The 13581-nt window shown below is 40.1% G+C and overlaps 1 protein-coding gene across 1 annotated transcript in view; it reads left to right on the forward strand.

The window, feature by feature from the left end:
• The window catches only part of LOC139743542 (uncharacterized), a 75591-nt gene that overhangs the window by 59427 nt on the left and 2583 nt on the right, over positions 1 to 13581 (forward strand). Inside the window, exons 52-63 of the mRNA XM_071654021.1 lie at positions 339 to 452; positions 936 to 1120; positions 2359 to 2530; positions 2902 to 3024; positions 3772 to 3885; positions 4764 to 4877; positions 5697 to 5816; positions 9710 to 9823; positions 11417 to 11542; positions 11960 to 12073; positions 12578 to 12697; positions 13394 to 13547. Coding sequence (XP_071510122.1) covers positions 339 to 452; positions 936 to 1120; positions 2359 to 2530; positions 2902 to 3024; positions 3772 to 3885; positions 4764 to 4877; positions 5697 to 5816; positions 9710 to 9823; positions 11417 to 11542; positions 11960 to 12073; positions 12578 to 12697; positions 13394 to 13547 — 1570 coding nt within the window. The remainder of the gene's footprint in view (positions 1 to 338; positions 453 to 935; positions 1121 to 2358; positions 2531 to 2901; positions 3025 to 3771; positions 3886 to 4763; positions 4878 to 5696; positions 5817 to 9709; positions 9824 to 11416; positions 11543 to 11959; positions 12074 to 12577; positions 12698 to 13393; positions 13548 to 13581) is intronic.

The following is a 13581-nucleotide window of genomic DNA, read 5'->3' on the forward strand; positions in this document are numbered from 1 at the left end:
ATAGTAATTACTGTACATGGAACATGGAACATGGAACGTATTAATTTCTGCATCGAAACAATAAAGAAAAATCATTTGTTCTTTCAGCGATTTAACATCTAAAACACTCCTCCATTTTATAAAGTCGTAACTGCTAAATAGGTACATAGGAATTGTTCCAAGAAATAGTAACCTCTTCGTCAATGTAAGAGGGAAATTTAGTAGAGGTTACACCCAAGCAGTATACTGGTAATAGAATATTGTGCTATCATGATATAGCCACTGTGGGATTTTGTTAGTTTGGGTCTTTCTGCCGTCTTTGTCAATGTTTTCTGTTGTAATTTGCCATCATTTCACAGACATCAACGAATGCGCAAGTGCTCCGTGCCTAAACGACGGCTTCTGTGTTGATGGTGTCAACTCCTACACGTGTACGTGCCCACAGGGCTGGAGCGGGGTCAACTGTGAAATTGGTGAGTATACCTCACGCATTGCAACATTTCTGCACAACTCTACAACATGCTATGCATCGACACATGTTTTCCGCTTCTATTCTAAATTGACGGTATGTTCTTTTGTAGTTTTTCATTTTTGATAATTCAGTGTTCAAATTAGCAGGGAGAGATATTGTCCGCCATAAGGGTAATTTGGGCAATATAAACGACTGCACGTAGGTTTCTACGAAAGATTAACTGAAAACAAGGTGAATATGATTTTTATTTGTCGGGAGATTTGTATTTGTACACGCATATAGGCGACAAAACGATCTCATGTGTCTTGGAATTATGCAACTGGCGTAATGACTCAACACATATTAGGACTCATACTTTCTATCCCAGCTCCCTTTCTCTCTTTTTTTCTCTCTTTTTGTTTTCACTCGCGTTGTGTCATTTCCTTCATGTACTATAGCGGTACCTAATTTAGTATCTAACACTTTTTACTCATTGTCTTCCCAGCCATTGGTTGCCGTGTGAATTACACTCTTGGAGTTGGCGAGCAAATCATCATAAACTCGCCCAATTACCCATCTAATTACATCGACGCTGCCAACTGTCTGTGGTTTATCACGGGTATCAACGGACGGGAGGTGTCCATCGACTTTAAGGACTTCATCACTGAAAACAGATATGACACCTTGAGGGTAGGTATTTTACTTTTCTGGACTGTTAATTGATTTTAACCACCGTAAATGGCAGATCAAGTAAAGGACATTTCATGTAGCTGATCTAATGAATACAGAAAAAAAATTGACGATAATGACAAAGTTAAGTTTAAGCTATCTTATATGATTTGCTTCGTTTCATTCATTGAATCAATTACGGCAACAAAGTTCATCCAAAGGCCGTTTTCAACTTGAATGTGTACTCAACTTGTTTTTGATTGTGTTATTGGTAAATCACCTTATTTTAGAACCTCGCGTGCTTCCAAAACATCAGACCTGGTGATATAATCATGTAGCAACAGTTGAAGTATGTCCCAAATCAAAAATGATACTGTGTGATGTCCAGGCCACCCACGGTATATGACACGATACCCAATCTCATAAAGTAGGCATTTCTAGCACATCAGTTGTATAGACCGAAAGCAATTGATGCGCCTATAATTTTAATATTTAAGAACGTTAACCGTTGTTTATTTGAATGAATAGGGATTACTATGAGAGCACATATTACTCAATGACTATCAACATTAATGACAACTACGCTGATCGCAATGTCAGTGACATGACGTGTAAGCAGCGTTTGTAGTCATAGGATTAAAGTGTAATGAACTGTGGGGGCGCTGTGGCATAGTGGATAAGACTCCCGACTCCTGATCGGAGGACCCGAGTTCGAATCTCGCCTTGTGCTCACATCCTTGGACAAGATGTTCTTACCCACTATGTGCCTCTCGACCCAGGTGTATAAATGGGTACCTGGCAATGCTAGGGTAATAATAATAGCAGGGCCGTGCCCTTGAGAACGGCGAGAACATGCTATGTTCCTCTCGACCCACGTGTATAGATAGGTACCTGGCAATGCCAGGGTATTGATAATAGCAGGGCCATTCCCTTGAGAACGGCGAGAACATGCTTGCCGAAACGTCGGGACTGGGTAGGCCCTTTTCAGGGCCACTCACATACTCCAGAAAGAATACGTGGTGCACCGTGAAGCCTTCTACCACCCAAATAGCAGGGTCCTAAGGTAGAACAGTGGCATCACTGAAAAAAGCTATACCCTGGGTAAATAAGAATTTATTGTTATTATTATCATTATTATCATTATTATCATTATTATCATTATCATCATTGTTATTATCATTATTATTAGTAGTAGTAGTAGCAGTAGTAGTAGTAGTAGTAGTATCATTATCATTATTATCGTTACTCTTCCTGTTCAGATTGGAGTAGGATCTTCTCCAAATATTGGCAGCCAGAGAATCGCCGCATCTGGGCCGATACTCCCGGCCGACACCACGCTGCAGGCCAACACCATCTGGCTTTCTTTCCAGACGGACAACGAAAAGTCTGAGCGTGGGTTCTCCATCGAGATTCGCGACCAGGATTACCAAGGTAATTTTCTTCACCGTATAGGCCTACTGAATTTAGATATTGCTACCTTGACAAAAGCTGTGCTGTTTCTTTGCGATATGTAACTGTGTGATGATTTGTTTGGTGTATCAATGGTAAAGACAGTAATAATAATAATGATAATAACAATAACAACAACAATAATGATAGTAATGATAATAATTATAATGAATATGATAATGTTAATAGCATCAACAGTGATAACAAAGTAAATGATATTGAACTGTTTTAAAATCGAGTTAGAGTCGACAACGTGCCTGGTTCGTAACTCGTCCCGATGTACCAAATCACCTTGTCTTCGTTAGGGTAACGTAATGTTCTTATTTGTGTTGTGCTGTACACTTATTTCACAGTCTTGACTCCGTGTGACGCTCGCCCGTGCATCAATGGAGGAAGCTGTATGAACGTTGGTGTGACCAGATTTGAGTGCACATGCCCATTGAGCTGGGAAGGAACACATTGTGAAATCCCGTCAGGTTCGCTTGGGGTCGTTCTCGTTACCTTTAAAGTCTTTCATGATAATAATGATAATGATAGCAGTGATGGTTGTTTGCGCAGGACAAATTCCATCAAATATGGTCGAATTGCTTTTTGTAGATAATTTCCGATCCAGAATTTGCTTATCTAGACTTTCTCCCGAATATTCATCATTTCGTCTGTATGTTGTTTGTCCATTGTGTTTTTCTGCCTAATTTCTTGTTTCTCTTGTTTCTCGTCATCCTCTTTTTTTTTTTTCTTCATTTCATTTTTTTCAACGAATTCTTTATCAGATTATCTCCTCCTTCTCACTTTTACTCCTTTATAAAATGGGTATTGTTCCTCTTCCTCTTCACCTGTATTTTGTTCGTTTGCCTTTTCCGTGCAATTACAAATTTTCTAGTTTAAGATCCTCTTATGCACAGTATAATTCCTTGAATATTGGTGCAATTTTCATGATCTTTTTTCTATATCTTGTTCATCAATGTATTTCCTTAATCAAACGTATTGAAGATGGGATTTTAAAAAAGAAAGCAAAGTGACAACATATTTGTCATGATGGCTGATGCCTCTGCATACCTATAATGTAAGAGCGAAATTGCTCCCTGTATCAAATGAATGTAAGTGTTCATAAGTTCATTTTTATAGTTGTTCCATAACGACAAGATGATTTGTTCTGTGGCTATAAACATCTACGGATGTTAATGGGACGATCTTGTTGTCTCGTAATACTTTTTTATACCCAGAATTCAACAAGTGCGGCTTGAACCCATGTGGAAATGGAGCCGAGTGCATGAACAACGGTCGAGATTATACCTGTAGCTGTCCTGATGGTTTCACTGGAAAGAACTGCACAGAAGGTAAGCCGTTACATTGATACATGCTCCTGTCTCAGTTAGTAGCGTACTTTTTTCAACTTACTTCATTAGACATGCAGTCCCATGTGTAAACTCACTATCATTATCATTGACTGGATATGAGGAAGTATCTTTGTGAATGCATTTAAAAATAAGCTGGAAGAGCATTGGAAGAAGTGTGCATTGTAACTACTCGGTCTCGACCAGTTTTCATTTCTTCTTGCCGTGTGTACACGTATACGCCCCATAGATTTTTCATAATTTAAGATATATATTTGAATGAGATTAGCCCAGGCTATAATTACTTGAAGGATCAAGAGCAGCTGAGGATAAGATCCAGATGGATAACATCATCGTTGCCGAAAAATAAAATTAAAGTAAATTATTAAGTAAGTAAGCAAGTAAGCTCCGTAAACTTCTACACATACCAAGTATCTTAAAAGGATACATTACACGTTGCTTACGCACAATAAAGGCATGATGTGAATGGTGACGTAATGAATGAAATGAAAGGTAAACATAAGAAAGTTTTGACTCCTGGAACATGATGTATTCAGTCAGTCAGGATCCAGTGCAATGTTTATGAGGAATTCGAAATCTCGTAAGTAAAGAGGTTAATGGATGATTTTTGTGTCTTTGTGCAGTGAAACGTCCTTGGTCTTTTATAATGGGTAAGGCAGTGTCTTATAAGTCCCTCAAATATATATCTGTCATGTGAGATGTTTATCGCATCTTTTCTATTCTAATAGTTAATGTGGATGGAGCGGAATGAAGGAATCTCTTAATATTATGACAATCGTCAGATACCTTTCGAGAGAAAATTTTTCGTTTCGAATGAATGAGATATCAAGTCGTAATAATCATGTACCGTTTTTATACAGATATCGACGAATGTGCCTCGAGTCCGTGTGCGAATAACGGCACTTGCATTAACCTGATCAACGGGTATGTCTGCGTCTGTCGGAGATGCTACAGTGGTATCAACTGCGACATTGGTAAGTTTCAACCCATGCTGATGAACGGAAACAGCTTCAACTCTAAACATGAACGAGATATGAATTGTTTCAACCAGTTCTATGTCTCTTCAACTTCCAGAAATTTGTTTATTCGTGCTTTGAATATTAACTGAATTCCTTCTGTAAACGAAAGGGTTTCACTTGAAAATATAGTACTCCTAATTATCATTATTCATATTGACTTTCACTTACTATAATAGATATCAAACATAACATGGAATAAAAGTGGTTTTAGTATCTGTAGGAATTTCTGAATTACATGGTATATTTTGCTGCCAAATACCAATATATTTCATACTGAGTAAAATAGATGCGCTAAAGATACATTGGTACCCAGGAGCTGTAATAACGAAGTGCTGCATTATAATATCATAAGTACCTGTCATAAATGACACACGTACTAATGGGTATGCAATTAGAGGTTGTATATTGGCATTTAACCTTTGGCTATGCTTACCAGAACACCGGAGAGTTCCAAATTGGCAACATATAAATTCCAGAAATAAAAATAAGAATTGCAGCCCATTTCTGCCTTTAATATTGTGCAGGACTTCTGCTCAGTTCCTCTCATTTAATTCCTTTGGCGCAGAAACCATTACATTTTGTATTACATCTATTAAAGTGCTAATATCATAGAGGTTAGGTACACATGAACAATACTACGACCCGTGTTGTACAAAACATAGAGGTTAGGGACAATACTAACTCCCGTATGGTACAGTCTTTCTCAAAAAGGTGCAAGAATTCAATGAAGCATGATTTTTACAATATCGCATTTATATTGTTTGAACCATATAGCACCACCAACGGAGTCCTGCGTTAGAGATTTATGCGAGAATGACGGAACTTGCTCCTACAACAGTGGCACCTACCAGTGTGCTTGCAGGGCTGGTTATGAAGGAACATACTGCCAAGTCGGTAAGTGATATTCAAAGGACTACAGCATACTCTGTCATTGTTTACACAAGTTTAGAATCACCAGTTAAATTTTTGACTTGCACAGAGTGAACATTATTACATAATTTCTACACGAATATTCGTGTTTGACGGTTTGCTCACCAAGTGCGATCGTTGATGTATGGATAGATGAATCAGAATAATTTGTTGCCTGGCTGCTGAAGTACCCTCCCAAAAGTCGGAATTTAACAAACCTCAAAAAAAAAAAGAGAGAAGAAAGTAATGTCATTTAAGATTTGTAACGTGAAGCTTAACAAACATATGCCTACACACACACACACACACACACACACACACACACACAAAACTTGCTTGACTTCGATTGATGTCGATAACCATGATGATTGTGGACCTTTCTTGAACGCAAGCATGCAACAATCTGATATTTCTCAGACTAAAGAAACTGATTCCAATCATGCTTATTGAAAGTGATACGTATTTTTAGTGACCACAAAGTCAAAATTCGCAAATGATCATGATATGATATATAAAATGTATATGTGAACATAAAATTTCATTCTTTTTTAGCCATTGATTCTTTATATATATATATATATATATATACATATATATACATATATATTGTAATGAAATGAGGTTAGAGCACTGAAGTTGCTGTCTCTGGTACGTCTGGTTAGGACGTAGGGGGCGTGCGGTGACCCCATGACCGTATGAGTTTCGATGGGGGTCACGGGTCGCACGTGGTTATATTCTCGCTCGGGTAGAAGGAGCGAGGAGTGGTGAGCTGACGCTCGTCGGGGGCGGACGTGTCCGCGGAGTCCCCCCGTGGTTTTGTAGTGTATTGTACACTAAAGTCTTGTAACGCTGTGTGTATCGGCCATTCGTGCGGCGATACAGTGGTGCATCGTGTCAGGCGACTGGTCCTGACGGGTAGCCGGATTGGCGAGTACGGTAATAAAGTTCTTCTTCGCACGCACTTCGATTGTCTTCTCGGTGAATAATTATTGATGCTTTCTCTACGTGATGATGCGATATGATGTGATCGTTGTGAGTCCGAGTGAGGTGTCCGCGAACTTACCCAAAAAAGGACCCACACAATAACTGGAGAAATCCGGTTATATTACATTGGTGGCAGCGGTGGGATGGGTTGCGTGGACCAGGAGACTGCTATAACGATCATTTTCATGTTATTGTGACATATTTTGCATTAGAGGAGAGATGATTAATCCTGCAGTGCTATAGTAGTGCCCTCGTTACGAATGCCTACTACATTTTTCGTTACCTGCAGGGTGAGTCTGGATCAGTAAATTCATCTTGCGTATATTTCGTCCTGCAGGTGAAAGACGCTTGCAGGTGAAAGGCGCCTGCAGTTGAAGTTGAAAGGCTCCTGCAGGTGAAAGGCGCCTGCAGGGGAAGGCGCCTGCAGTGAAGGACGCCTGCAGGCGGAGGCGCCTGCAGGGGAAAGACGCCTGCGAGCGAAGGCGCCTGCAGGGGAAAGGCGCTTGCCGGCGAAGGCGCCTGTATTGTTTTAGACTTTACGCAGCCTGGAGAAGATAAAGAGAGAATAGCGCCTGTCAAGAGGACCCTATAGCGCATGCAGTGCCAGCGGTGCCTTATGGTTGAATGCCCGCTATGCCTGCACGTTCATCTGTCAATTCCGACGTCACGATGTCGAAGTTGTTGTTTGAGAGGCAGAAGTCTGCGCCGGAAGAAAAAAACAATAGGACCCCACTTGTGGAGAAGAAAGAGCGCCTGCAGTGCCAGTAGTGCCATCACATTGAATGCCTGCTATGCCTGCAGTGTTGTTAGTAGTGCCTTCAAATCGAATGCCTGCTATGCGTGCACATGCATGTTTTCACGATCAGACCGAAACTCTGTTCCTGGTGCATTTTAACGCAATTCTGCGTTGCTACACATCATGACAACGACCGTTCCTGGTTGTAGGAAGGTTGTCGGACGTGACCTGCCGAACACAAGAGAAAACATCGGAAAGAAAAGAATGCACCTGGCTCGAATGAAACAGTGCTTTGGTGAGCCGTTGTTACAGTCTTTGATCGAGGTTGGTGGAGGTATTGATGCTCCTTTACAGGAGCCGGATCGTCATGTCCTCGTGGCACCATTCACCTCGGAAGTTCCTCAACGAAGCTGCAGACGTTCGACCAGAGTCTGACCCTATCGATTTGCACACCGGCAAAGATGAATCCATTTCTCCGACGTTTTCCATACTGATCTCCGGCGCAATCAACCAAGGAAGCGAAACTCTCCTCAGCGATGCGACGATTCGTATCAGGGATGCTGGGTAGAGCGCCAGGTGATTGTAGTGACTCGTGTACAGCCGCAACTTAATGTATATAATGTAGGAAACTGCGGGATCCCTGCAATAGGTGCACCATACCTGCAACGCCATGTGCTACTTCGACAGGTTGAACCAGCAGTGACGTATTGTCATATCTGTCATGTGGTCTGCGAGAAGACTTACGATAAGGGTATCTGCTACACCAAGTGGGACGGCGCAAGGAATTCTCTGGAGACGCTATGGTTGGAGTGCAGGACGGGAACCCCTAGCGGAAGGCGCAACGACTTATGACGCTACAGTGTTTTATTTGTCTTTAAAATGTGGACTGCTATTAAGAGAGCTTTGTTTATTTGTGTGTGTGTGTGTGTCTAAATACGTGTAAATACAATGTACACTATCGGAAAAGCTATACTTTTGGAAGGTAACTTCTGCGTTCGTTGTTTAAGCTAGGCGGGAGACAATGATGCATAGACCTAGTGATAAATACCTCGCTTGTTCAGTAATGATGCGGTTTTCACATCTTTTTTGTGTGTGTTTATTAAGTTATGTAAATACATGTAAATGCAAAGTTGCGAGACAGTGTTTCGCGTATGTACGTCATACACTTGGTTGTTTTAGCGTGTAAGAATAGGTAAATGTGCTTACGCTAATCTGTGAAGTTTATGTAAAAATGTTGTTCTAGCGTTTATTGTTTATGTTTCTGTTTGTGTGGGATACGGGATTGTAGTATCCGGTTTCGGTCATTTCATTATTTATGTAAAGCCCGAGTTGCCCTAGTCAAGGGACTGACTAGTCTTAGGGAGGGGCTGTGTAATGAAATGAGGTTAGAGCACTGAAGTTGCTGTCTCTGGTACGTCTGGTTAGGACGTAGGGGGCGTGCGGTGACCCCATGACCGTATGAGTTTCGATGGGGGTCACGGGTCGCACGTGGTTATACTCTCGCTCGGGTAGAAGGAGCGAGGAGTGGTGAGCTGACGCTCGTCGGGGGCGGACGTGTCCGCGGAGTCCCCCCGTGGTTTTGTAGTGTATTGTACACTAAAGTCTTGTAACGCTGTGTGTATCGGCCATTCGTGCGGCGATACAGTGGTGCATCGTGTCAGGCGACTGGTCCTGACGGGTAGCCGGATTGGCGAGTACGGTAATAAAGTTCTTCTTCGCACGCACTTCGATTGTCTTCTCGGTGAATAATTATTGATGCTTTCTCTACGTGATGATGCGATATGATGTGATCGTTGTGAGTCCGAGTGAGGTGTCCGCGAACTTACCCAAAAAAGGACCCACACAATAACTGGAGAAATCCGGTTATATTACAATATATATACATCCTATATAATATGTGATTACATTCGTATTATTACAGAAGGGACAGAAATACTGGTGGCACAACACGTCACACATTCTGACAACAAAACAAATCACCACCGCCAATGATATCAAACTTAAAGTAACGAAAACTTAATTCTTTCCTCTCCTCAAACGGCATCACTCGGTCTCGATCCATGTTTTTTCCCCAACGTGGGCCGAATAGGCCACATCCACTTCGAACAAAATGCATATTCATGACAGCATACATTGCTTGTTCTGATTTCAACAATAGATGCCAACCAGTGTAGGGTGAACCCCTGTCTGTCCGGGACATGCACTACGGTAGATGGCTCCTTCTCTTGTGAATGTGACGAAAACTACATCGGAACGAGATGCGACATCGAGTGTGAGTGACTCCGACATTAATCACCATTTCGATCGAATTCTTTATTATTATTATAATTATTATCATTATTATCATTATTTATTCGGCTTTCAGTCACAAATATTCAAAATCAAAACACACAAAAAAATATCTGATTATTACGCATTTCATGCAGATACTCCCTGCTGGAAAGAACACATTGCCCCACAGTGTGAGAATCACAGTGTGAACACGCTGTGAAATCTCTTCACACTGTTAAATTCAAGCGGTGTGAACACATGGTGAATCATGAATTCACAGTGTGACACAGAACATCGCTATGTGAACACTGTGAAAACCAAACCACAGTGCGAAATCATCTCCACATTGTTAAGTTCAAGCGTTTTCACATAGACGACTATGTGACAACACTGTGAAAACACTGTGGGACACTGTGTTCTTTCCTGTAGGGCCATTTGCCCTTACTAATCAACTTTGCTTCTCTCTGCCACATGTTACAATACAAACTCCAAATGATTATGATTATAAAAAGGAACAAGAAAAATGCAGTGATTTGAATATCTGAATAGAAATGATAATGATAATGGTGATAATGATGATATCGCAGTGGCATTGATGGTTATGATGATTATGAAAAGAATAAAGCAAATGATGACAATAAAGAAGAGAAGAGGAGAAAGTATAAAAATGACATTGATAACATAAGTCGTAATACGACAGTAATGATAACATTTATAAGGAGCAAGGGCATAATGTATCTCATTGTTTTAGAGGGTTCAGTCCCATCGCCCTAACTGAAACTGCAAGATTTTACTCACATACTGTGGTCAACATGATTGTGTTTGAATGTTTGTACGTTAGGATAAGGAGTTGAATCCATGAATCAAGCCCAAAGTCTGTTTGTTTGTTTGTTTGTTTGTTTGTTTGTCTGTTTGTTTGAAACTGAAATTTCGAGGACACCATCAGATTTCTTTCCTTTTTTAATCATTTGAAAAACCCACACGGGTCAAATTCTCCAATTACTATTTATGAAACTAGTCCGCCAAGTTTGCAAAAATTGTTTGACGATCACGATGATAGTAAAGTGCTACTTTATACTTTGTAATGTTTTTCTGGATTTATTCACAGCATGCTTTACTAACCTAAAGCTAGTCAATCAAACCTGACTAGTATTAAGATTGTTGGAAGCAAAATGCATTGTGAATATTATGCAGTACACACTGCATGCTATAAGAAATAGAAGCAGCACTGGCTGCGGACGGAAACTCGATGGTTGAGAGATCAGGTGCATGTCAAGTTATCAGGAGGTCGTAGGTTCGAATCCTGCTCGAGTATGTATGCCCGTGATTTTTTTTTTTTTGTCACGACTACTGCTGAAACATTGATCAATTCCGTGCTTATGTACGTTGATGTAGGACAATTTGTCAATCAGTCGCAAAATACAGTTTGTACTTGCACTGAGCAACGTACTTGCATTGCAGTGCCAGCAAACGGAATGGCAGGTCGCACCTCACATTAATGAATGCTGCTTTAATTCCGGAACGAACAGATCTAATTCTTACTTATAAAAACATGTCACCTATATGTTATTTTATTTATTTTTTTTATCTGCAGTAACAGACAAGTGTACTATAGCCAATCCGTGCCACAATGGAGCAGAGTGCTCGTTTGACCTGAGCGGGAATGGGACATACACCTGTACCTGTCCATCCGGGTACGAAGGAGATTTCTGTGAACAAGGTACAAATACACTTCCATGTGGCGTAAATAACAGAACGAATGACATTTTCTGTTTTTTGTTTGTTTGTGTTTGCTTTTTTGTGATTTCTTTGTATTTTGCAATTTTGTAAATCTTTAAGAGTCACCATATCCGTTTATCGCGTAATTCATTTCAATGAAAACTTAAATTGGTGATTGCTAGATTGTTCTTAAGAAATCCAATCTAAATTTTGTTTGTAGCATTTCTCTGTTAAAATCGTATTTTCTTCATATTTCAAATTTTCTTAGATCGTATAAATTGGTTGTTTCAATAGTTTGATAAAACTGTGGTAGAATTAAATTTTGATTCGTATTCACTTTAGTACAGTGTCGCTTAGTTCTGTTGATCCATGACTCTTAATTGTAATATTTGATCGTGATCGTGTTTGATCGATCCAGATATCGATGATTGCGCCGGTCAGACCTGCAGTGGGATCGGTGTGTGCGTGGACGGAATAGACAGTTTCGAATGCGTTTGCCCGAGCGGCTACATGGGAGAGCTTTGTCAGATTGGTAGGTATCCCATCATGCTTTTCCCACCTCTGAATTAATAAAGCAATGTATTGTGAAAACTCGGTCATAAGTCCGGAAGTTTGATGAATTCTACAATTTGTTTCCATGACGGAAGAAGACTTGATTTGCAATTTGATTGTACATGTTATTCGTGTACCAGCATATGTGTAAGAAAAATATTTCGGGAGATGACATCGATAAAACGCAACATAATTTTGTTCTTTTGCAATTAGGGCGAGCACTTTTTAGATGGATTGTATAATTACATTCAAGTATCGGTTCACTTGATACAGTAATGAAAAACAATTTAAGATCACTTCTTATTTCTAATAATTTGACATGGCAACAATTTTTGAATGTGGTAGAAGGCAACTTTTGAGAAACATGGCAGAGAATGATTACAGAAATGAGCTCTTATCTGCTCTCATAGGTAAAAGTATGCACATGTTTAATGCATATGTGTTATCATGAATGTTCATTGATTATTATTCTTAATTTCTGCAGATATTGATGAGTGCGCCAGTAACCCGTGTTTGAACGGTGGGATATGTTCCAACCTGGCCAACAGATTCCTGTGTACTTGCTTCTCGGGCTTCTCTGGACCAGTGTGTTCTTCAGATTCGAGTAAGGAGGGATGAATATTATTTTCGAATATTCTCAATAATGTTACCATTTTTACTGTCGTGTAAGGGGATATGGAAGACATATATACCGATGCACATGATGCAGATGTCACAATAGTTCCCGAAATTATCTCTTCCGATGCCGAGATGTACCTTTTTCCTCTATATACTGAAGAATCCAGTCACCTTTTTAATATACGGTGCGATATCATAGTATAGCTTACACATTTATTCATTTTTTTTCCTAATAACTTTGTTTTAGCATTCCGCGATCGACGCAAATTTCTTGCAAGGCTCGATTTGTAAAGTATTTGATCAAAACGATTGCAGAATGCAAAAAAGAACCACGAAGTCGTAGTCATATGGGAAATTTGCTGTGCTTATATCTGCTTGTGGATCTCAAGACGAATGAAGTACGGCTATCTAACACGCCAGTCAAGTGGTTCATTATTTGCATGTCTTTTCTGCACTTCTTCAGCCATAATCATCTGCCCCATAAATGATAAGTATTCTCAGAAAAAGAAAGGAAATCACTGCAAGAATTATAACCTTGTTGGACTGGGAAAAGAAAAAAACAAACAAACGTAGATCTAGTGATGGTAAAACGAGAAACTTGCAATGTTTTTGTGATGTTGTCATCATTCTTCCTGCATGCTTTGTGAAATTGTGATATTTACCACTTTTTTTTCAAAAACAGCTGTCCTTGGTCCACTACCACAAACTAGCACGTTCATGGGGAGAGAGATCGACATCAACCCGTACTTCATCCTCCTCATCGTGGCTCTGGCGTTGTTTGCTATCTTCTTCCTCTTCCTCTTCATAATTGTCTTCTGTTGTGGAGGCTCGAAGAAGTAATTCAGAATAAAATTTTGGCGCATGCTTTGT

Source organism: Diadema antillarum, unplaced genomic scaffold (genome assembly GCF_040938485.1).
Source record: "Diadema antillarum isolate AM-2024a unplaced genomic scaffold, OU_Dant_1.0 seq00001096_RagTag, whole genome shotgun sequence".
In the NCBI taxonomy this organism is placed as follows: Eukaryota; Metazoa; Echinodermata; class Echinoidea; order Diadematoida; family Diadematidae; genus Diadema; species Diadema antillarum.